Genomic DNA, 23,117 nt, shown 5'->3' on the forward strand with positions numbered 1-23,117 from the left:
TGAGAACCCAAATTAATTTTCATGGGTAATTTAGAGAGATAGTAACAAGGCACTTGCCTAAAATAATGATGCATAGGTTATCAGTATATGATTTCATGTTCTCTTCCATTGCACAAGGAATCAAATGCCAGGATCATAAAGCTGAAATAGGGATTGCTCTCCCTAAATGCAGCAACCTGCAAGGTTTCCAATAGAGAGCATTGATACAGCCTGGCAGCAACATAGTAAGGAGGGAAGAACTGATATTCTGGTTAGAACTAGCAAGGGGGAAATAAGTGTATGGATAGATTAGTATTTGGTTATATTGTATAATGTATTTTGGGGAATAAATGTGCTCCCACGCCCCATATTTAGGATTACATGTCATTGATTATTAAATATTAAGCATTGAGAATAGAGCCCACATTTACTGTTGTGCTTCAGGGACGGTGTTCCCCATTTTTAGGGCCATTTCCTCTCCAGTGAGTCCTTCAGTATGACTGGAGTGGTGTGGGCAATTTAGATCAGGCATTTAGTGGGACGTTACAAGGTCATTTTCTTAAAACCTTCTTTTCTGGCCAAAAGGTAATTTGGTCATCACTTTTAGAAAAGATATCCTGTTGTATGATAAAATCAACTTCAAACTTTTGATTTTGAAAAAAATTTCAAACTTAGAGGAAAGTTCCAGGAATAGACGAGAACTGCTATGTATCCTTTAGTCACTTAGACACCCATGGTTGACCTTTTGCCTCAAATGCTTTATTATTCTGTATTTTTTTTTTTTTTAAATCAGTATGCTGACTGAGCAGAATTTCCAGTCTAAGAGTTCCACAGACCTGGAGAGGCAAGGCACGGTAGCATAGTCGTTACCAGCGCAGATCCCTGAGCTAGTCTACTTGGATCCACTCTTGCTCAGCCACTACTAGTGCGTAGCCTTGGGCAGATTGTTTAACTGCTCTAAGCCTCTCTGCTGGTAAAATGAGGACAAGGTTATCCATCTCATAGAATTGTCATGATGCTTAAGTGATTTAATATATGTAAAAACGGTGCTCATGGTTAATGTCTTGTAAGTTTTTGCGTTAGAATGGGTGCTTTAAATGAATTCAAGTATTTTTTTTTTTTTTAAAGATTTTATTTATTTATTTGACAGAGAGAGATCACAAGTAGGCAGAGAGGCAGGCAGAGAGAGAGGAAGGGAAACAGACCCCCTGCTGAGCAGAGAGCCCGATGTGGGACTCGATCCCAGGACCCTGAGATCATGACCTGAGCCGAAGGCAGCGGCTTAACCCACTGAGCCACCCAGGTGCCCGAATTCAAGTATCTTTTGTCTGTTGGACTAAAGACCCTTTAAAACCTTAAAGGGTCTTTCAACCTGATGTTCTCTGGTATAGATTTTGTATTAGGGAATAAATGGGCTTCCCATTTATTTATTTTATTTATTTATTCCCATGAGTAAGCTTTTTTTTTTTTTTTTTAAGATTTTATTTACTTATTTTTAAGGATTCATTTATGTACTTGAAAGAGGGAGCATGCACACAGCGGGGAGGTGTGGTGGGAGAGGATGTTTTAAGCAGTTGAGTGGAGAGCCTGATGCAGGGCTTCAACTCAGATTCCTGAGATCACAACCTGAGCCGAAACCAAGAGTATGTTGCTTAACTGACTGCACCACCCAGGCGCCTCTAAGATTTTATTTTTAAGTAATCTTTATGCCCACCGTGGGTCTTGAACTTAACAGCCCGGGATATCTTGCATGCTCTACAAACAAGCCAGCCAGGCACCCCAAGCTAACTTTTTTTTAACAGGGGAAAAAGTGTCTAATAATAGGCAAGTCTGGGGAGTTATTTGGACAGGGTTGTCCAAAATATAGAGATGGATAACTTTTAATAAAGTAAAGTGAGCATTATTGGGAGAAGAGAAACAGATTGCAGAGCTTGAATATCTTTTTTTTGTTTTTCAAAGATTTTATTTATTTACTTGACAGAGATCACGAGTAGGCAGAGAGGCAGGCAGAGAGAGGAGGAAGCAGGCTCCCTGCTGAGTGGAGAGACCGGTGTGGGGCTCAAGCCCCATGTGGGGTGCCATCCCAGGACACTGAGATCCTGACCTGAGCTGAAGGCAGAGGCTTTAACCCAGTGAGCCACCCAGGTGCCCCGCAGAGCTTGAATATCTTAATGGTAGTTTCTTCAGAGACTTGGAGACTTTAGGGACAAGCAGCTGTACAGGTTTCTACTTTTTTTTTTTTTTTTTTTAAAGATTTTATTAATTTATTTTGAAGTGCGTGTGCATAGGTTGTGGGGAGAAGGAGCAGAGGCAGAGGGACAGAGGCAAGAGGGAGAAGCAGGCTCCCCACTGAACATGGAGCCTGATGTGGGGCTCCATCCTAGGACCCTCAGATCATGACCTAAGCCAGAGCCAGACACTTAACCACTGACCAACCCAGGTGTCCCTCTCCCAGCTTTTCCATCTACAAGAGGTAGAACTCTAGCATCCAGGGGTAAACTTTCTTTAATTTTGCAGAGAAGGGACTGGAAAAGGTTTGTTTGGGCTTATTATTTTTGACATTGGATCAGATTCTTTACCTTGAAGTGTTTTCCAATCAGGGTTTTGTAGAATAATATCCAGCTGTGAATTGTTGTACAGAAAACTACCTAAAAATGAAGGTAGGCTTTTACTATCCCCTTTCTTTAAATAAACTTCCCTCTTTTATGTTCAGGAAGCATCATTCTCTATTTTCAATCCTGATTTATGAACATTTGTAAAACTGGGGCATGTAGAAATTTTGAGTTCATCATTGCTTCCTGTGAGAAGTGTGCTTCTAAGAAAGAGGTCTGGCTTGTATGTGGAAAAGGCCAACTGTGGCCTGTGGGAAATGTATATGTGTTAGATGCAGCCTTGCCTGGAAACTTCTAGGTTTCTTCTAGGTGAAGGTCTTCCTTTTCGTCAAACTAACTAACCCATGAAACCGGTGTTCTGAAAAGTATTTATTTATTTATTTATTTATTTTTTAAGATTTTATTTATTTATTTGACAGAGATCACAAGTAGGCAGAGAGGCAGGCAGAGAGAGAGAGAGGAGGAAGCAGGCTGCCCGCCGAGCAGAGAACCCGATGCGGGACTTGATACCAGGACCCTGAGATCATGACCCGAGCTGAAGGCAGCGGCTTAACCCACTGAGCCACCCAGGCGCCCCTGAAAAGTATTTAAACTAATTTCTGTTGACACTCCATAGCTTCCTATCATAACTCCCCACTCAGCTCCTTACATTTTTTTAACCCACATTTTCGTCTACAGATTCTTCTACGTTTTCTCCTTTTTGTTTGTTTTCCTGATCTCTGGTGTCCTCTATCTTTTATCCTGAGGTTGGTAGTGTTCATGGGCATTGCTTTGCCCTGCTAGCACTTAATATGGAAGAAGTTTCTGATTCTTATCGTAGAATAAATTGTACTTTTGTGCTAAAGGTACAAGTATTAGGATGCTGCTTCTGGTTTATTTCAGTTAGAGATTTAAGATAAATTGTGATTAAAGAAGATCTAGTAATTCAGATTAGTTATCTTTTTGATTCTCATATCTCATCCACATTTACTAATTAATTACTCATTTTGGGTCACTTGACAGTGGAGCAAAAGAATTGTACTTTTTCAACGGTAAATTACCAGTTTTGTGTGTGTGCTTCCTGTGTTGTTCTCTATTGGAATGCAGTAGCACATTGAGAGATTGCTTTGTGGCATGAAAAGATTTTTGTTTTAGGGAGCTTATATTTTAAGGAACCAAAATATATTCGGATGGTTGAGGACATAAGACATTGTTAGGGAAACTGGGTCAACTTTTCAATACTTTTATCAAAGCACCTACAGTTACCATTTCTTTGCAAGTGAAGTGAATTTCCTTGAAACAAAGTAACTGGTGTATATTCAGCACACTTTTAAAATAGAGTAGCCTGTTTTAAAGGAGAAATTAGTGCCAATCTGATTTGTTTCCACTATTTCTCTGTTGGAAGGGGGAAGTTCTGTAACTTCTCTGCTGTTCTGTTCTCCATTGACTACTTTGTAAACCAGGACAGAGTTGGTCATTTGAATGTGTACCCTGCTGAAGGTCAGGCCACAAGAGACCCCAGCTGATGGGCCTAAGATCACAATTAGAAAAAAAGTATAGAAAGTTACATTAAATGGAAATCAAGGATGTGCTAAGTGCATTTCTAAAATTAAATATCATCACAGATCTTTCAGAGAGCTGCCAAAGGTAAACAAGAATCTTTTCACTCTTTCCTATTTTTATTTTTAAAAATTGGCTTCTTAGGCTATTTTAAGAAAACATGACAGCATTCTTTCTTTGTCCCATCCTGTTATCTTACTACTGTACATGAGCTCTTATATACATGTGAAGATAACTGTTTTGCAACCATTCATAAGACTCAGAAGACAATATATAGTCCAACATACTAATTGAAAGAGGGAATTGCTGGGGCACCTGTCTGGCTCAGTTGGTGGAGCATGGGACTCTTCTTGGGGTTGTAGTTTTGAGTCCCATGTTGGGTGTGGAGATTACTTAAAACTAGAAAATCTTAAAATTAAAGGGGTGCCTGGGTGGTTCAGTCATTCATCTGCCTTCAGCTCAGATTGTGATCCCAGAGTCCTGGGATCCAGCGCTGCACCCGGCTCCCTTGCTCATTGGGAAACCTGCTTCTCCCTCTCCTGCTTCTCTTGCTTGTGGTGCCTTTCACTCTCTCTCTGTCAAATAAATTAAATAAAATCTTTAAAAAAGAAAATTGAATTGTTTTGCACGTATAAATGTCACTCTCTTGGTGTAGAACTTTTTTGCTAGAAACCTTTTGGTGGGAGAAGGGCAGGATTTTTTTACTCCAAACATTTAGTTGTAACAATACAAGAGTTACCTTTTAAATCTCCTGACAAGATGTAGTGAATAAACCTTTGTGTGCAAAACGAAAGTATAGAAAGAAAAATGAACAAAGCTATTTTTCTAAAATTTAATGTTTTGTTTTCATTGGCAAAGTGAAACATCTTCCTTCATTTAAAAGAAATTCGAGGGACACCTGGCTGACTCAGTCGATAAAGTAGCTGCCTTTTGGCTCAGGTCATGATCCCAGGGTCCTAGGATCGAATCCCACATCCAGTCCCACATTGGGCTCCTTGCTCAGATGGGAGCCTGCTTCTCCTGCCAGCCATTCCCCCTGCTTGTACTTTCTCTCTGACAAATAAATAAATATTTAGAAAAAATAAAAAATTTGAGAGCCTGTGGTATGCTATGCACTAGAGTATTCCAGTACACCAGATAGACCTCACAGAGTTTATATTCTAGTTGAGAGAGAGAGATAATAAATAAATAAATGTATAGTATGCCAGAATGTGGTGATACCACTGAAAAAAAAAATAAAGCAGGGGCACCTGGGTGGCTCTGTGGGTTAAGCCTCTGCCTTTGGCTCGGGTCATGATCTCAGGGTCTTGGGATCGAGCCCTGCATCGGGTTCTCTGCTCAGCAGGGAACCTGCTTCCCCCTCTCTCTCTCTGCCTGCCTCTCTGCCTACTTGTGATCTCCACCTGTCAAATAAATAAATAAAATCTTAAAAGAAAAATAAAGCAGAATATGTAGAGTGGTGAATAAGAAGTGCAAAGGTAGGGGGAAGTTTTTGAATATAGAGAGTGGTTGGGAAAGGTCTCACTTAATAAAATATGTTTGAAGATTTTTATTTATTTATTTGGCAGACAGATCACAAGTAGGCAGAGAGGCAGGCAGAGAGAGAGAGAGAGAGAGAGAGAGAGGAGGAAGCAGGCTCCATGCTGAGCAGAGAGCCTCATTTGGGGCTTGATCCCAGGACCCTGAGATCATGACCTGAGCCGAAGGCAGAGGCTTTAACCCACTGAGCCACCCAGGCACCCCTAAAATATGTTTGAGAGAGAGACCTAAAAGATAACTAGGGTAAAGTCAGGTAGATAGGAGTAGAAAATGCAAAGGTCCTGGGGCTCATTGTTACCAGTGAGCAAGAGAGATGAGGGGAGAAGTAGACCTCCTGAGGTTCAATGGATATGTGTTTGGGGGAAGAGGGGATAATTTAGGACCTTGTCATGCACTGTACAATGCAAAAAAGTGTCTCCTCCTCAATTCAGACCCCAGTGACAGCAGCCATTAACAATTTTTTGTGTGTTCTCTGTGAAGAGTTGAGGCAATACCTGACCCAGCCTCTATCTTTGTCCAGTTGCAGAAGTTCTCTGTGAGTATAGTCAGCACATAATTTGCAGAATAGCACATTTTGCATAGGTTGATGACCCTTGTCTTGGAGAATATAATAGTAGGGAACTACTTAAAATAAGCTTATATGTGTTTGGGAAGTAAGATAAAAAAAAAATTCTTCCGTAGAGAAGTATATTTCTCTACCTTCTTATCTACATAGTTTTAACAGGAGAACTGATAGCCTAGATCTGGTATGGTTTCCTTTTGAGTACATTTGTTACTTTGTTTTATGACCAAATATGCCTGCCCCACTTATCTGTTGGTTTTCCTTTGTTCATTTGACCAAAAGGCTCCTGCTTCCCCCAAGTCCTAATCGTTGGTATTTAATGGCTTCAGGGACCATGATATAGGTCACCATATTTATATTTCTGTTTTGCACTGTTTTCCTTTTCCAGATATATGTTTAAGCATTAAGGGTTATTAAGGATATACTGAGCCACTTGGCCTGGTTGACTTTGGTGGGATTGAGGGATAAGTACCCACTATTTAGTGATCGATGTTCTATGGCAGCCATGTATGCGAAAGTAAAAGGATATTTGATTTCCAGAGTACTTGTGTTTTGACTCACCCATTCTTACTTTCCCTCTCAAGATAATCTGGTTTAGCTAGTCTTGTCCTTCAGTGAAAGAATCTCTCTGTCTCCCTTTCTCTCTCTAAGTTTGGAGTTTAGCCCTACAACTTGACCTGATTACCCTCTGTCCTTCCCTTTAATTATACGTATCTGTTGTTATCCTGTTACTTAATGTCATCCTTGGGAAATGACCTCAGTCAGGAAACATTTACCTTACCATCCCCTTCTTTGGTCAAGTAACTGTGTCATCTTGCATAGGAAAAACTATAGGCAATCACAGATTCCCCTAATTTTGAAGTTGCTTTAAATAACTGCTTGGTGCATATTACTTCAGTATTCATATATGTTTGTAGTTGTCGTTTCAAAAAATATTTATTTTAGAGAGGGCAAGAGCACACTCACACATAAATGGGGAGGGGCAGAGGGAGAGGGAGAGCCAGTCTCAAAAGCAGACTCCCCACTGAGTGCAGAGCCCCTGTAGGGCTCCATCCATCACCCTGAAATCATGACCTAAGCCGAAACCAGGAGTCGAGTGCCCAGTTAACAGAGCCACCTAGGTGTCGCGTGCTTGTACTTGTCTCGAAAGTGTTTTTCAGTAGTATTCTTCTTTACTAAATCTTTAGTGACACACGTTTCCTGTGGAAATATTTCTCTTTATGGTTCTTCTTGAAACATTTTGCTACTCACTTGCTCTTACTCAAACTAGAAGTTAAAGTGACTTTTGCTTGAGTAGGAGTCAGATGTAATCCTTGAATCAGTATTTTTTTTTTTAAAGATTTTATTTATTTATTTGACAGAAATCACAAGTAGACAGAGAGGCAGGCAGAGAGAGAGAGGGAAGCAGGCTCCCTGCTGAGCAGAGAGGCCGATACGGGACTCGATCCCAGGACCCTGAGATCATGGCAGCGGCTTAACCCACTGAGCCACCCAGGCGCCCCTGAATCTGTATTTTTAATTAGACTAGAATTATCTAGGATTGTGAATTCTAGATTTGGGACTTTGGACACGTTTTAGGATGGGATATAGACCCAGTCTTTGAAAATGTTGGCAGCTCTTTGTTTCTGGGAGGATACTTGAAATAAGTTGTTTTAAAAATAGGGTTTGGGGCGCCTGGGTGGCTCAGTGGGTTAAGCCTCTGCCTTCAGCTCAGGTCATGTCTCAGGGTCCTGGGATGAGCCCCGCCTTGGGCTCTCTGCTCAGCGGGGAGCCTGCTTCCCCCTGTCTATCTATCTCTGCCTGCCTCTCTGCTTACTTGTGATCTCTGTCAAATAAAATCTTTAAAAAAAGTAATAATCAGGGTTGTCCAGTCTGCGTTGTAAATAGGGATATTCTCTGTTGTACAGCTCAGAATTCTAAAAAATGAGATAATTGTTTTTTAGGTTCTGAGTCTAGAGTATAGGATTTAGGACTGTGTCTTTCCGGCTATCCTTATATTTAAATCCATGCTTTCCATCAGCCTCTAATCCAGCCTGGAATAATGACCTGAGCTATCTGGTGGACAATAATAGGCCCAGTACAGTATTTAATAACCAGTGCCCTTCTTGCTAGAGGAGTGTGGTGGTCGGAGGGTTTTCAGGAATAGGCCAGTACAGTGGTTCTCACCAGCAGACTATCAGTCATTTTGAGAGCTTTTTAAAAACATGAATTCCCAGGCATTCCCTCTAGAAATTCAGGTATGGGGGATGAGGAGGTAGATTTGGGAGATGGTATTTTTAATTTTTTTGTTCTTTTAAAGTTTATTTATTTATTTAAGTGATCCCTGCACTGAATGTAGAGCTTGCATTCATGACCCTGAGATCAAGAGTCACATGCTCCTCCGATGGAGCCAAGCCAGGTAACCAGAGATTGTATTTTCTTAATAAAGCTTCCCAGGTGATTCTGATAATTTAGGTTTGAGGACCGTAAAACCTGAACATTTGAGTTAAGCTGCGTATCTATATGATTTCTCAGTTGGGTGGTTATTAAATTAGTATGAGAAGTAGAGAGGAATAGTTCATGGTAGTGGACATGAGAAGTTGACTAATTTGAAGTTTTCTACCTCTGTATGCTGTATTGTATAGGAATTACAGATGTCACTGCCTGATTTGGGGGTTATGCCAGTACTTAGCATGGTACGGAGGACTCGCCTGTTGTGAGGGAGGGAGACTTTTAGACCGTATCTCCACTTCCCCTCTCCATTTTGAAATTGTGGAACAGATTTAGGAGAGGATGTTCTCATTGAAACTCAGCTGGACAATTTGTTTAAAACTCAACAGGAAGGGCCAATGTTACTTCCTGTCTGAAAAGGAAGTGTTGGCTTCCTTCCCTTCCTCCTTGGCTAGCTCTGGCCAACTTCTAATATGGGTGGGGGAGGGACTGATCATGTTAATACTTTTCACTGACTGCCTCTGCCTTGGGAAATCAGATTACCATCATTGTTCAAGTCTGGGAACATCATACTCACTCCCTTCTTTCCTCATTTGAAACGTGGAGACAGGTGTTGTTTGGTCTCTTGTCTCTTTGCTCTTATGTGAGATCTCGCCCTGTGGTGGGTTCGGCTGTTGCAGTCCAGGAAGCCTCCCAGTCTCCCAGACATTACTTTATATTCAACCTTATATCTCCCCTGTGTTCCCTGACATTTGAAAATAGATCAAGGAGCTGTAGGGAAGAAACTGAAATCCATTTGATGCTGAGGGGTAGGTTGCAGAAAAGAGAACATAACTGGGCAGAAGGGAGTGGGTGACAAAGGTTTCTTATTTTTAAATTGAGCCAAGAAAACATTCCTTCTAAGTGGGGCCAGTTGGCACTCTTCCTGCTATTTTAGTCCAGGCTTCTCCTTCCTACTGGCCAGTCAATTGTATTAAGTGTTTGATGTGAGTTTGAACTGTGGTCTCTGGGGTTGGGGGGAGGGAGAGTGGTGGAAACAGCTGGTGCCTTCATCAAGCTATCTCAATTACGCTGCTTCTCAGAGTGTTTGGGATTGGGGAGGGGTGGAGGATTGGAGGAATTGGATGTATGTTAGCAGAGCCCCAGCAACTCCCATGTAGTGGGATTGGATTCTCAGGCACTCTTAATACCATGTGGGATGCTGACTAGTTGGAATGTAACTAAACCTTCTTCAGTCACATTCTTTTCTCTGCCCCCCTCCACCCCAGTTCTTTCAGCTTTGGGCTTGATTTGGAAAGAGGGGTATGTGGGAAGTTAGATAGCAAAACAGACTCATGGTTTTCCAACCACTGAGTATTCTGCTTAAGTCTTGGGCCCCTCCATTGACTTTCTCCTTACCCATTCATTACTCCTTTGGTTGGGTTTTCTAAATATGTCTGCAGACAGCCAGAGATACAATTAGAACCAGGACCTTTGGTGAAGTCATGTTGAATTGTAATCGGTTGGCTATACTGTTCTTCCTCCTTCCCTCACACCCTGGGGTGACTGTATTTCTGAGTCAGCACTGCTTTTCTGTCTCACCTGCTGAGTTGGAGGCAGAGAACCTGCCAAGCATCCTTTTGGAGCAGCAGTATTGATATGGGTGTGGCCAGTCTTCTGGGGTGAGTCTTTTTAAAGTATGTCTGAAAACACTTGCAGATTTTTTGGTTTCCTTTTATATGACTACCTCACATGATACTACTTAATTGGCTGATTTTTGGCCTGGCTGTGATGAGGGAGAATGGGATAAAAATGGTGACAATTGGGGTCACCTAGGTGGCTTGGTTGGTTAAGTGTTTCTCTCTTGGTTTCTGCTCAGGTCATGATCTCAGGGTCAGGAGATGGAGCCCAGTGTTGGGCTCTGCACTAGGGCGGAGTCTGCCTGAGAGTCTCTCCCTCTGCCCCTCCCACTCATGCGCTCTCTCAAATAAATAAAATCTTAAAAAAAAAAAAAGGATAATAACAGCTGGTACTACTTCTTCAGGTATTCTTTTTTTTTTTTTTTTTTTTTTAAGATTTATTTTATTTATCAGTGAGAGAGAGAGAGAGAGCAAGGGGAGGGGCAGAGGGAGAGGATCTCAAGCCAACTCGTGCTGAGCAGAGCCTGACAAGCGTCTGGATCCTGAGATCATGGTCTGAGCTGAAATAAAAAGTTAGGGCTTTAACTGACTGAGCCACCCAGGCTCTGATATTTTTGAGAGAAAAAAGGAGTTAGTCTGCAGTGCTAGGTAAGAGATCTGAAACTTCTGTTTGTGTGCCTCTGTGGTAGTTTGCAGTGGTTAGGCTCTGCTATTAAAGTTTTATTCTAAAGCCTAGCGTTGCTAAATACCCATTTTACTATCCAGCCCTAGATGGCTGATGTTGTGTATATTCCTGCCCTACCTCCTTCCACCTGGTTATGTCAGATCCAAATATGAGTTAATTCTAAGTTATGCTGTTTCAGACTTAGGCTCCTTTTGCATCGTATACTATCTGAATGAGGGTTCAGCCCAGACTACTTGTAGCAGATCCAAGAAGGGGGAAGGAGTTTTTAGGAGAAAGAAAAGGAATAAACGGGGGCGCCTGGTGGCTCAGTGGGTTAAATAAAGCCTCTGCCTTCGGCTCAGGTCATGATCCTAGGGTCCTGAGATCGAGCCCCGCATCGGGCTCTTTGCTCAGCAGGGAGCCTGCTTCCTCCTCTCTCTCTCTGCCTGCCTCTCTGCCTACTTGTGATCTCTGTCTGTCAAATAAATAAATAAAATATTTAAAAAAAAAAAGAAAAGGAATAAACGATGAGAAATTATAGCATATTACTGGTCTCCCCTGGTTGGAGAACTCTGCTGAGCCTGTGCTATGCTTCATGCAAAGGGAATTGAGCCCTGTGGGCAAAGGGTGTTCTTTGGATTTCTCTGGCTAATAGATTAGATTGGCTTCTATCTCAATCTTTGCTTCTGGGGTTTAGGGCTAATGTCCCATGGGCTCGTACAAGATAACAGAAGAATGTATCATTTATCCCATTCTTGAAATTAGTTGAGGACCCTATTAGAAAGGAAGGCTTTCCTCCCCACCACAGTAGAGGTTCCAGGTCTACAGCCCTTGACCCACTCCAGGGGCAGTAGTGAGCTGGAAAAGCTGAGGTTGCTGTCTTGGCCTCTTTGCTTGCAAATACTACTGAGCAATTCTAGGCCTCCCCTCATTCCCTAGGGAGGTAGAGAACTTTGCTCCCAGCACCTACTGGTGCTTATCCTGCCTCTTCTTAGGGTGGAGCCTGCTGCCTTTGTTTGTCCTCTGTGGGGCCTCTAAGAATTAACTTTTTGCTTGTGGGGGAAAGGGGTTTGAAGCCGGTAGAAAGGGGTGACAGAGGATGTGTTTTAAAGCCGTTCTCCGGCTATATGTTTCCTTGACTGATTCTGGAGTGGCAGTCAGGTTGCTATTCTGAAGTGTTCTTTGGGTGGTATCCCATGTATCGGAACGGAATATGAGGAGCAGCTTTAAAATCCTCAATGCATGCCTCCAAAGTAAAGACACTTGCCAAGCAGGAATCTTAAAAATCCCCTCACCCGCTTTCAACCCTTAGATCCGCACAGTATCTTTCTGCGGATTCTCAAAGGCCTTAGCTTTGTCCTATGTAGTGTTGGCTTGGGGCAGGGAGGAGGGTTGTTTTCCTGAACATGATAAGGAACTGAGCGGGGCAAAGTGGGAGCTCTGACTGGTGATTGGTAGACAGGATGCCCTGGAATGCGGTTGGCCTGCAGCCCAGAATCCAGCACTTTGTATTTGTTTGTTTCTGGGAGACTGTGGTCTGGTGCTACTGTGACAGGAAGTGAGAAAGCTGGGAGTGGGGGAACGGAGAGGGGCCATGTCTTTGTGGTTCTCCTGTGAAATCTCTTTGTCCCTGGAGAGCAGCTCTGCTTCAGGGCTCTACTGAGAAGAGAGCAGCCTTTGTGTGTCTAATGGGTCTCGGAGCATCTAGCTACTCTAAGGGATTAGGGAGTGTGAATTCTGACTGTGGCCTTTTGCATCTCAGTACTTGAGTTATATAAATGGCTTCCATCTCCTAGCATTGGGGAATTTCACTGAGTTTTATGTGTGTTACTGTTAATTTATAGATCTCTAGGATTTAATTAAGAAAGGAATTCTAGAAAGAAATAGATATTTGTTTATATAATGTTTATTCACTCTATATTGCAGATACTTTGTTGGGTCTGAAAGGGACAGAGAGAACCAGGAGATGCTGGGGCCCAGCATTTTACATTTCACCCTTCCACTTGGCACCCTACTACACACAGAGCTAGAGAAACCTACCCATTCTTTGATTTCATTATTGGGAGGTACTGGTAGTTCATTGTTTGCACATAACTAGGGAATGGTTAGTAGTTTCCTGGGATTCTCTAGCCCCCCCACCCCGAAATAGCACCTGTAGCACTCTCTGTGCCCCTCCTTTTCCCTCTTATTTTATGTTTTCCCTGCCCTTCATTCCAGCTGTGAACAGGCATCTCTTCTAGCTTTGTGGATTGGGTGGCTGAGTCCTCAACTTCTTGCCAAGCTGGCTAGGCCCTGAGCATACACACAGACCCGCCTTTGATTGCCCAGGAGGACAGCTGCCCCAGAGGCAGATTGCTAACATACCGCTAGAACAATCCCTCCCCTCTGTTCTGATCCTGGCCAGCACAAAACTTCCCTGCTTCTAGTTCCTTCTGTTTCCTACCCTAACTCTGATCTCTGCTTTTGGTTTAGGGAGATGCCACATTAAAAATGAGAGTAGGGATATTTGTGATTAGGTTTTCTTTTTTGTGATGGGGATGATTTGAGATTGTGGCATGTGGCCCGATTTCTAGAGCAAGCCCTCCAGTCACCTAGTTCCTTCTGTTTCCTACCCTAACTCTGATCTCTGCTTTTGGTTTAGGGAGATGCCACATTAAAAATGAGAGTAGGGATATTTGTGATTAGGTTTTCTTTTTTGTGATGGGGATGATTTGAGATTGTGGCATGTGGCCCGATTTCTAGAGCAAGCCCTCCAGTCACATAGGTGACTATGTAAAAAGTTGTATTACTTTTGCCCCTAGCACCTTCCCTCCTGAATTCTTATTCTTTTATAGAATGGGAAATCTGAGGTAGATTGCAAGCTATTTTTCCTCAGAATCAAATACATTCTTGCTCATTATTATTTTTTTTTACAATTTTATTTATTTATTTGACAGAGGGAACACAAGCAAGGGGAGTAGGAGAGGGAGGAGCAGGCTCAGGGAGCGTAGATATGGGGCTCAGATGCAGGGCTCCATCCCAGGACCCTGGGATCATGACCTGAGCTGAAGGCAGACACTTAACAACTGACCACCCAGGGGCCCCAGTTCTTGCTCATTAAAATGAGGGTAAGACCCAGGGACGCCTGGGTGACTCAGTCAGTTAAGCACCCCACTCTTTTTTTTTTTAAGATTTTTATTTATTTATTTGACAGAGATCACAAGTAGGCAGAGAGAGAGAGAGAGGGAGGGAGAGAGAGGAGGAAGCAGGCTCCCTGCCAAGCAGAGAGCCCGATGTGGGACTTGACCCCAGGACCCTGAGATCATGACCTGGGCCGAAGGCAGAGGCTTTAACCCACTGAGCCACCCAGGCGCCCAAGCACCCTACTCTTGATTTCAGCTCAGGTCACGATCTTAGGGGTCACTCAGATTGAGCCGTGTCAGGCTCAGAGCTCAGCACACCTCAGCACATGGAGTTGGCTTGAGATTTTCTTCTTTCCCTCTGCCCCTCCCCAAGCTCTCTTCATGCACACTCACCACTGGCCCCATAATAAATCTTTTCTAAAAAATTAAAAAAAAAAAAAAATGAAGGTAAGACCCAAAGTCTATCTGCTTTCACACCATCCTCCATTTCAAAAGTTTACTTTTGGGGGGCCTGGATGGCTCAGTGGGTTGAGCCTCTGCTTTCAGCTCAGGTCATGATCTTGGGGTCCTGGGATTGAGCCCCGTGTCAGGCTCTCGCTCAGGGGGAAGCCTGTTTCCCACTCCCCCACTGGCCTCTCTGCCTACTTGTGATCTCTGTCTGTCAAATAAATAAACAAAATTCATAAAAAAGTTACTTTTGGTCAGCTTCTCTATTGGAATTAGAATGACTTTTACCCACAAGGTGTATAGAAAGTGCATACCCCCTTTACTCTGTCAGAAAGAAGGAACATGAACTTGGAGTAGGATAGGTACATGTATCCCATGTTTCGGAACTTACTGGCTCTGTGACCTTGGGCAAGATACTGAGTTCTTCTGATGTACAGTTTACTCATTTATAAAAAGGGGCCATTTATAAAAAGGGGCTAGTGTCACCCCAGAGGTTGCTGAGAAGATTATCTGTGGTAACTTAGAAGGGGAGATCAGTTAATTAATAAATCACAACTTTTCTTCCCCTCTTATGTCAGATTTTCTTTTTTCTTTTAGATAGGGAAAAACATTTCCTTCAGCAGTCTGTCCTGTAGCTGAAACAGGACCTTCACACTTTATCTTATTTCCTCATAGACTCTTTTGTTGCTTGTCTCAAAAAGTGTGTATATTCTCAACGTGATGGAGGGGTGTCTTACTGCTCTTTTCAGTGCTTTGAGGAAGCAGGACTATAAATGTGACTCAGTTAGCTGGTTGCAGCTATCCCAAGTCACTGTCAGAGGAGGGGCAAGGGGAACGCCTGGGTGGCTCAGTCAGTTAAGTGGCTGCCTTTGGTTCAGGTCATGATCCCAGGTCCTGGGATTGAGTCCTTCATGGTGTCTTTGCTCAGCAGCGAGTCTGGTTCTCCCTCCCCGTCTGCCTCTTCTCCCTGCTTGTGCTCTCCCCCCCTTTCTAAGACAAATAAATAAGTAAATAATCTTAAAAGAAACAGAGGATGGGGAAGGAAATGTTGAGAATGCCATAGATAGAAAGTAAGGGGGTGTGGTGAGAAGCTACCTCTTTAAAAAAGGAATGTGAGCTCAAACAGTTTGGTGACCTCTAGAAAACCCTAAGGTTAAGCTTTTTTTTCCATGAAAATTTTTTTCTAGCCTAGGGTAGGGAAGGGTGTAAGGTATCCTAGTTAATTTTAGGATTTCTGTTTTATGACACAGGAGTTATACAATACCAGTTTGATAACTTTTTCTCACTTCCCATTGTGTACTTGACCTCCCTTTCTTTTTCTCTGTTCTCCTGTAGGGAGGAGAAAGGCATTTGGCCTCTCCCCTTCCTCCAGTCTGACACCTCCTTCTTTTTGCCCCTCCCTCTTATCTTTGTTTCCTTATCGGCCTCTCCCTAAAGCTCTGCTTTCTCCTTATAAGGCTAGGTGAGGCTTCTTTGGCAGGGTTGCATCAGGGATCCAGGTAAGTAACTGATGTGTCTTAAGACTTTCAGGATTGAGAGAAAATTCAGCGTTGTCTGTCCCAGTGGAGGGCCTTGGAGAGGCATGTGGGTAATGGGGGTGGAGAAGGAGGCGGCCTGGCCTGAGAGATCAGAAGGACTTGTTAGACCAGTCCTGTGTGTGTGTGTCATACGTGCCCCAGAGAGAAGCAGGTTTTGTTTCTTTCCATACCCTTTCAGCCCTGGGCCCCTCACTAGCTGAGAGCCACACCCTTCCTTTGCTTCAGAGTCAGTCCAGCATTCAGCCATTTAGTATGTTACGGTTTGGGGGTTCCCAGAATTCAAGGTAGAGGAAAAGAGAACAAGGATAATGTTCCATCTGGTTTCCGAATTTAGGGTCAAGATGATGGAGTTGATTTTTTTTTTTTTTTCTTTTAAAGTCACAGTCACAGTGAAAACTAAATTCTGATACATAAATTTGGGTCAGGATGATAAGACTGAGGTGAGTTTAAGGTGTCCTGTTGATCTGTGGAGATGTCCAACTCAACCTCCTTTTTAACAATATTTTTAAAAAACCAAAACTTTTAGATACTTTCTTTCTTTGCTCTGGAACTCCAGTCAGAAGTATCACTCTTCCCAAAGAGGACAGTGATTTGTCATACTTCTTAATTTGTCAGAGAGGTTCATGGTGGACACATTGAGATCTAGTTTTTCGCTGTGAAAATGAAAGTTCCCAGTGTGCCTTTTGGGTGCTCTTAGGTGGCAAGGCTGGACCTTGCATCAGGCCCATTCACAGCGAAGCTCAGGAACTAACACCTAAGAAAGGGCCATTTCCATCATATCAGTTTTGTAACTCTGAGAAGTGGTCAGTTGAGATCATGAAGTGGGCGGAGTACTCTTTAGGTCTTCCTGTAGATCACGTCCAGGGACTAGGGCTTAGTGTGGCAGTTAAGTCTGACCAACAAAGGCAGGGAACACTGGAATTGTTCTCACGGAGCTTGAGATGGTAGAACATCAGGTGGTAGGTGGGGCACTTAGACCTTGGACCTGTACATGCACTCTTGGTGATGTACATGTACTCTTGGTGATAAGAAGCCAGAGAAAAAACTACTACTAAATATATTCCTTTAATTTAAAAATAAAATGGCAGTTTTCTTTGCATATGGTTGAACAGGAATAATTGCTTTGAATTTTGGAGCACATGTGGTTTTAGGCAAACAGATACTTTTTAGGGATCTAGAAGACCAACCTTTTTTGGCTTGAACCTTACGTAGTATAGCCCTGTGGTGTTACAGGTACTATATTTTATTGATTGGTATTCTTCAGTGTGAGGCTCAGTGTGCTTTTTAAAACAGTCATTTGAAATCTCTAGGATGACATAGAGTTTTGCTTATCCTTGCTTTTGGAGGGGGGGAAGGTATCACTTTGTGACATTGGTTTTGATTTCATAAAAGGAAAGAGGATGACTGGCTTTGGGATTGGCTGCGGAAGATAAAATTTCTTTCCGAAGAAACTCTAAGACTATTCTGTGGGGTTTAGAGTTCTCCATCTGAGAGCAGATACTTTCTCTTTTTTCCATAAGGGGTAGCTTGCCTAATTCTGGTCATGTCTTTGGATGTTTTTTTTTTTTTTTTAAGATTTTATTTATTTATTTGAGGGAGAGAGAGAATGAGAGCTAGGGAGCCTGAAAAGGGAAAGGTCAGAGGGAGAAGCAGACCCCCTGTTGAGCAGGGAACCGGATGCAGGACTTGATCCTGGCACTGCAGGATCATGACCTGAGCTGAAGGCAGTACTCAACCAGCTGAACCACCCAGGCACCCATGTCTTCAGATACACTTATCAGAATAGCAAGGATGTAGGAGAAGTTCAGTCATCCAGCCTATACTTTTACATATATTAGCCCATTAAAGCTAAACCCTGACAAGTAATGAAAGTAAAGATAACAGGGGTTATAACTTAACCCTTCGATTTAGTTCTCACAGCTGCTTTTAGGCAGAGCCAGAACTTGAACCCCAGGTCTTTTGACCCCTAGTCTGGAATTTTATTTTGTCTTTCCCTTTGAGAGTGTGGAGAATTCCTGTAGTTTACTGGGCTTCTTATAAAAGCGGAGAAGGGGGCATGTGGAGACATGTGTGGCTTATTCAAAAGTCCTATTAACACCACCAAACTCTGGCCCCTTGTGTTAGCTATTTGTGGTAGTGTTTGTATCAGTAACCATATGAATAGCTTGCTGTGTGTCAAAACATTTTCTAAGCACTTTATGTGGATTGTCTCACATACTTCTTGCAGTTACTCTTACGTATATTTTATGTCCCCCATTTTACAGAAGAGGAACCTGAGGTTTAGAGCTTAAGTGGTATTTTGCCCGAAATTCTACAGCTAAGAAGCAGTGGAGCTGGGATTTGAACCCAGGCAGATTCCAAAGCCTGTATTCTTAACTCTGAGAATCTTAAGTTACATTCCTATAGCCACATGACAGTAGAATAGGCCATTCCAGGGACTGTGTTATTGCTGATACTTTTTACCCAGCTACTGGTTGGCATCATCTCTTTGGTTCTTCTGGGTATTTGATCCAATTTAACTTTTGGTTTGGGTTTCTCACGGAAGAGACTGAATTTTTACCATTGTCATCACCGGAATGCTGGAGCCTTGCTGTAGGCTCACAAGTCTATAGCACCTATGGCTTGTTAAAAGTAAAACCAGTCATAGTCTTAGGGGAAAGTCTACTCTTAGGGGAATGGCAGGGCGTACTTTATGTGTGGTCTTTCTCTCCTCATTTGGAGAATTCCTTGACCATCTTTTTGTAGTGAGAGCCAGTGTAATGCATTTGAAAATATTAAGAAAGGTGTTAGCCTGGACTCCTGTGACTTTCTTGACTCTAATTGCCAAAGTCCATTAGTGGTTTGCAGATTCTGGTTTAAAGCACAATTTTTTTATGTGTATTCCACTGATGAAGACTCTTCAAGTCGGAGTTGTGAGGTGGGCTGTTGTACTGCAGCTCGTCCTCGGCTTCGTTCTCTTCCCCCACTTCCACTCTCTTTTTCCTCCCATTTGTTTCCCTTCTCCCACTTACATCCTCTATGTAGACATTATGAATAATCCTTTAACGTAAGGAAAAATGGAAATCCCCTCCCCCACTTATTTCTTGTGATGTTTTGGCAGAAAGTGCAAGGACTGTTGGGGAGAAGGGCTGGACTGTACATCTTACACTGGGCTTGTACTTTCTAGACTTGACAGCATGTAGTAGAAAGAGAACACAGGCTTTGGAATGGAATATATCTGAGTTTAAATTCAGACTTTGCTATTAACCAAGACCTTGGGTACTTTCTTCACCTAGAGCCCATTTTCTCATTTGCAGTAAAACTTCCTTCTTTAGCGTTGTATTACCACCATAATAAATGTAAAACACTCAGTAACTGTTAGTTCTTTTCACCTTCCCTTTCTCTGTGGTCAAAAACTGCTAAGGCCTCAAATAAGGGGTCAAGAACTTATTATAGCGGGTGTGCAGTCCTGCACTCTGTGTCCTGGAAACACTGGTCTAGGTGGGACCTCCTAGTAAATAGAGTTAGTTGGAGCAGGGAAACCAGCTTATCCACTCCTTAGAACCCAGTTATGCTTTTGATCCAGTTAGTCTCATCTACTAGTTCACAAAATAGTTTTAGGCTGAGGCATTACCATTAAGTAATATAATTGGGAGATAGAAACTAACTCTTGAAACAACTTCATACCTCACATTTGTATGACATACATTATCCCACCTGATCCTCTTAGCAACTCTCAGTTAAACTGGGCTGGTGATGCTGGCATCTCTTGGATGAGAACATGGCATTGACTTCCTGCCATTGTTGGCTAGTGGCAGCGCCAGGACTGGGACCAGTCTTCTGGGTCCTATCCTACATAGCCTCTGCCTCTGCTCCCTTTCAGGCAGAAAATCTCACTGTGCTGCTAGGTCTAGGAATCTGATCCGTTCTTTCTGCTTAGCTGTGTTGTCATCTTCTGCAGATTAGAGCCTGGTGCTCAGTCCTTAAAGCTGTGAAGGATGCGAGAAGATCCTGCATCCTGATTTAGAGCCCTGGGTAGTTTTCCGACTATCCTTTCTTAACTCCCTTTATTGAGAGTTGTAGGGGTAAAAAGTAGCTGTTTACCACACGATGACAATTTCTCTGCAGCAGGGAGTGTTGTTACTGTATGCCCCATGATAGTGGTAGTTTGGGTATTTATTAGCAAAGAAGATTACAGGGTGGAGGCTGCCAGAGTGGTAACTGCAGTTCAGGCCCTGTTGAAATCTGGAACTGGAAGATGTCTTTTGAGCTTTAGAGTCCTCCTGATCTGGAAGGTTCGCAGGTCATCATACATAGCGGATATGTTCAGTGCTTAATATGAAGCAATAGAGATGAGGGAGCAGCATTAAAATTTTTTTTTTTTTTTTTTTTTAATGAGGATACTTATTAAAGATGTTTGAGTGGCCTGTTGGGATGTAGGGTGGGAATAGGAAAACTCAGCAACAGACGGGAAGGAAGAACAGTATTTTGATAAGTGATTGCGGGAACCCAGAGCCAAAGACAGAGAAATTTAGAGGGGGGCTGCCACATTCTTGGATTTCGGTGCTGGACCCACTGGAAGATGTCTTAGTGGTAGAGGATTAATTAGGGAGTTTATTGGACACCTGTCTGTTCTCTGGGTACTCTTGCTTTCAGAATGCTGCATGTACTCTAGAGCAAACAGGCCCAAGCGCTTGTGTTTGGTAGGGCCCTAGGGAGCGTGGGAAAGGGAACTGAAGCAAAAGGCTCAGTCTAGGCTAGTCCCCACATGTCTTCCCCACTATTGCGTTGGTTTCTCAATGTCTTTGTGGGCATGCTGGGACTGGGCTTTGAGGTTTCTGCCTTAGGGGTGGGAAGGAGGGGGAAGGGCATTCCAACATCAGAAATTCCCCTCCCCCACTTTGATTGCCGGGAATAGGGGATAAGTGAATTATTATCTATATTATAACCTACTTTGTACAGAAGTACTCCATGACAGTAGAATCCAGGTTTTAATAAAAACTACATCAAGGTCCTGGTATCTGAAGACAGAACAAAGTCCCAAGGGCATTTGTTACATTAAGCAATTGCAAGTCCTATTTTATGTGACTCCCTTCCATTCCCAGATTGTCTTTCTCCCAATACCTGCCCTTTCCTCTTATTTTTTAATGTTTTGGGTATATTTTATTTTCCTCTCAATCTCATTTTTCCTCCAAATATTTCTGCAGCTCTCTCCTTCCTGCTTCCTCCTTGCTGTGGTGGCTGGGATGCTTCTCCCATGATTTTTTGAATCTAGACTGGGCTGTACTCTGTGTTAAAACCAATCAGTTACGACCTTGTCTTAACAGGTGTGTATGGAAATACGTTTATTAAGAATAAATTTTTTAAGTACCTTTTTTTCCTTTAAGGGGTTGACAAGAGGGTGGGGAATAGGGGAAGAAAGTTTATTTATTTATTTATTTTTTAAAAAGATTTTATTTATTTATTTGACAGAGAGAGATCACAAGTAGGCAGAGAGGCAGAGAGAGAGAGAGAGAGAGGAGGAAGCAGGCTCCCCGCCGAGCAGAGAGCCCGATGCGGGACTCGAAAGCTTATTTTAAAACCTCTTGACATGGTATTTGTTGCACTGGCCATAAAGTCTCCTGTAGCCAGTTTGTAAGCGAGAAACCTTACTCAGTCCAATGGTGTGACTACAGGGCCCCTCCCTCCATTTACTGACCGATTTGCAGTTAATGCAGTAGGGTGTGGGGAACTCTTCTTTTTTATACAACAATCATTTATTGTATAAATAGAACACAAATCCTTTAGCTACTTGGGTGTTTAACCTGAGTTGGAAAGGTAAAGATGTAAAAATGCAGTTGGTTTATTTAGAGCTTTCTGCAGGATAACAGGGATATAGGAAGTTCCCAGCCATTGACTGAAGGTTAGAATGTGAACTACTTCAGGGGCAATTCCGAGTTGGAGCCCAGTGTTCATTTTCCTACTTCCCAAAGAGGTGAAGGTCGCTGCAAGTGGAGCCTTTTTACATACAGAATTTTTTATGGTTGTACTGCTCTCTTGTCTCCCGGAGCCAAGGCCCACAGTTTGCCTTCAGCATTATAGTATGGTTTTGAAAAGTAGAAAGACTCCTTCATAAATGTATTCAAAATGAGGGCCTTCATTTTGTTGCCTGCATTTGACGGTAGGAAGTTTTTTTTTACTATTTATATTTCTTGATTGATTGGCATTTTAACCTGCATATTTATTTAGTAAATTTTGCCACCCCTGAGGCAATTTCAGTGTTCAGATTTGGGGAGGTAAGATCTGTAGGTCTGTAATGTTCCCTTAATTCTAGAAATGGCTTACTTCTGCAGGCCAGTGAGTGCTGGTCTGTGCTGTGGAGATACAACTTTCACTGAGTTAATGCCAACAAATTTTTCCAGGCAAAAATAATCTAATATTAATCTCCTGTTATGACTATAGTACTTAGCCGTATTCTCCCTCTCCTGCCAACAGTGTAGACTTGGATCTAGTTGCACCTTTCCATGCGGTGGTTATTTCTGGTGAGGTGTTAAAGGGTAGTGGGCAAAGGATTCTGCTTGAGCGGACAGTGGTGATGGGCTCCTAGGCTTGGTGGTGGCTGGCTTTCTGCCTTGCGGTAAAACCACAAGAGGGCATCTTTGGCTCTGGGATTAATGATTCATCTGTCTTCTCTGACCTGTGACCTTTTCTCTCCTCTCCCTTACCTTCTCTCAGTAGTGTGAAGTGAGGGGGGCCTTCTCCCTCTTTGCTCCTCCCTCTGTGATCCACACCTTCCTTTTTACCCTGCCCTGCGGCGGCTCCGCCCCTTACCTTCATGGACGACTCAGAGGTGGAGTCGACCGCCAGCATCTTGGCCTCTGTGAAGGAACAAGAGGCCCAGTTTGAGAAGCTGACCCGGGCGCTGGAGGAGGAACGGCGCCACGTCTCGGCGCAACTGGAACGCGTCCGGGTCTCACCACAAGATGCCAACCCACTCATGGCCAACGGCACCCTCACCCGCCGGCATCAGGTAACCCCTCTCTCCATCAGACTTGCAGGTAGGACTTTGGTCATAGAGAGGCTATGATCCTACTTGGGAAACTGCCTT

General features: G+C 43.0%; 1 protein-coding gene across 9 annotated transcripts in view; it reads left to right on the forward strand.

Annotated features, from left to right (window-relative positions):
* CTNND1 (catenin delta 1) overlaps positions 1–23,117 on the forward strand; it is a 51,713-nt gene that overhangs the window by 4,049 nt on the left and 24,547 nt on the right. For 4 of the 9 annotated variants that reach the window (XM_032356581.1, XM_032356587.1, XM_032356588.1 and 1 more), the window contains exons 2-3: positions 21,238–21,357; positions 22,745–23,039. The exons of 1 other annotated variant lie outside the window; for it this stretch is intronic. In XM_032356581.1, the coding sequence (XP_032212472.1) occupies positions 22,845–23,039 (195 nt within the window). In that variant the 5' untranslated portion in view covers positions 21,238–21,357; positions 22,745–22,844. Of the gene's footprint in view, positions 1–15,522; positions 16,013–21,237; positions 21,358–22,744; positions 23,040–23,117 lie in introns of those variants that run through there. 4 more of the 9 variants (XM_032356582.1, XM_032356583.1, XM_032356585.1 and 1 more) reach the window with 4 other exon arrangements.

Source organism: Mustela erminea, chromosome 9 (assembly GCF_009829155.1).
Source record: "Mustela erminea isolate mMusErm1 chromosome 9, mMusErm1.Pri, whole genome shotgun sequence".
Lineage (NCBI taxonomy): Eukaryota > Metazoa > Chordata > Mammalia > Carnivora > Mustelidae > Mustela > Mustela erminea.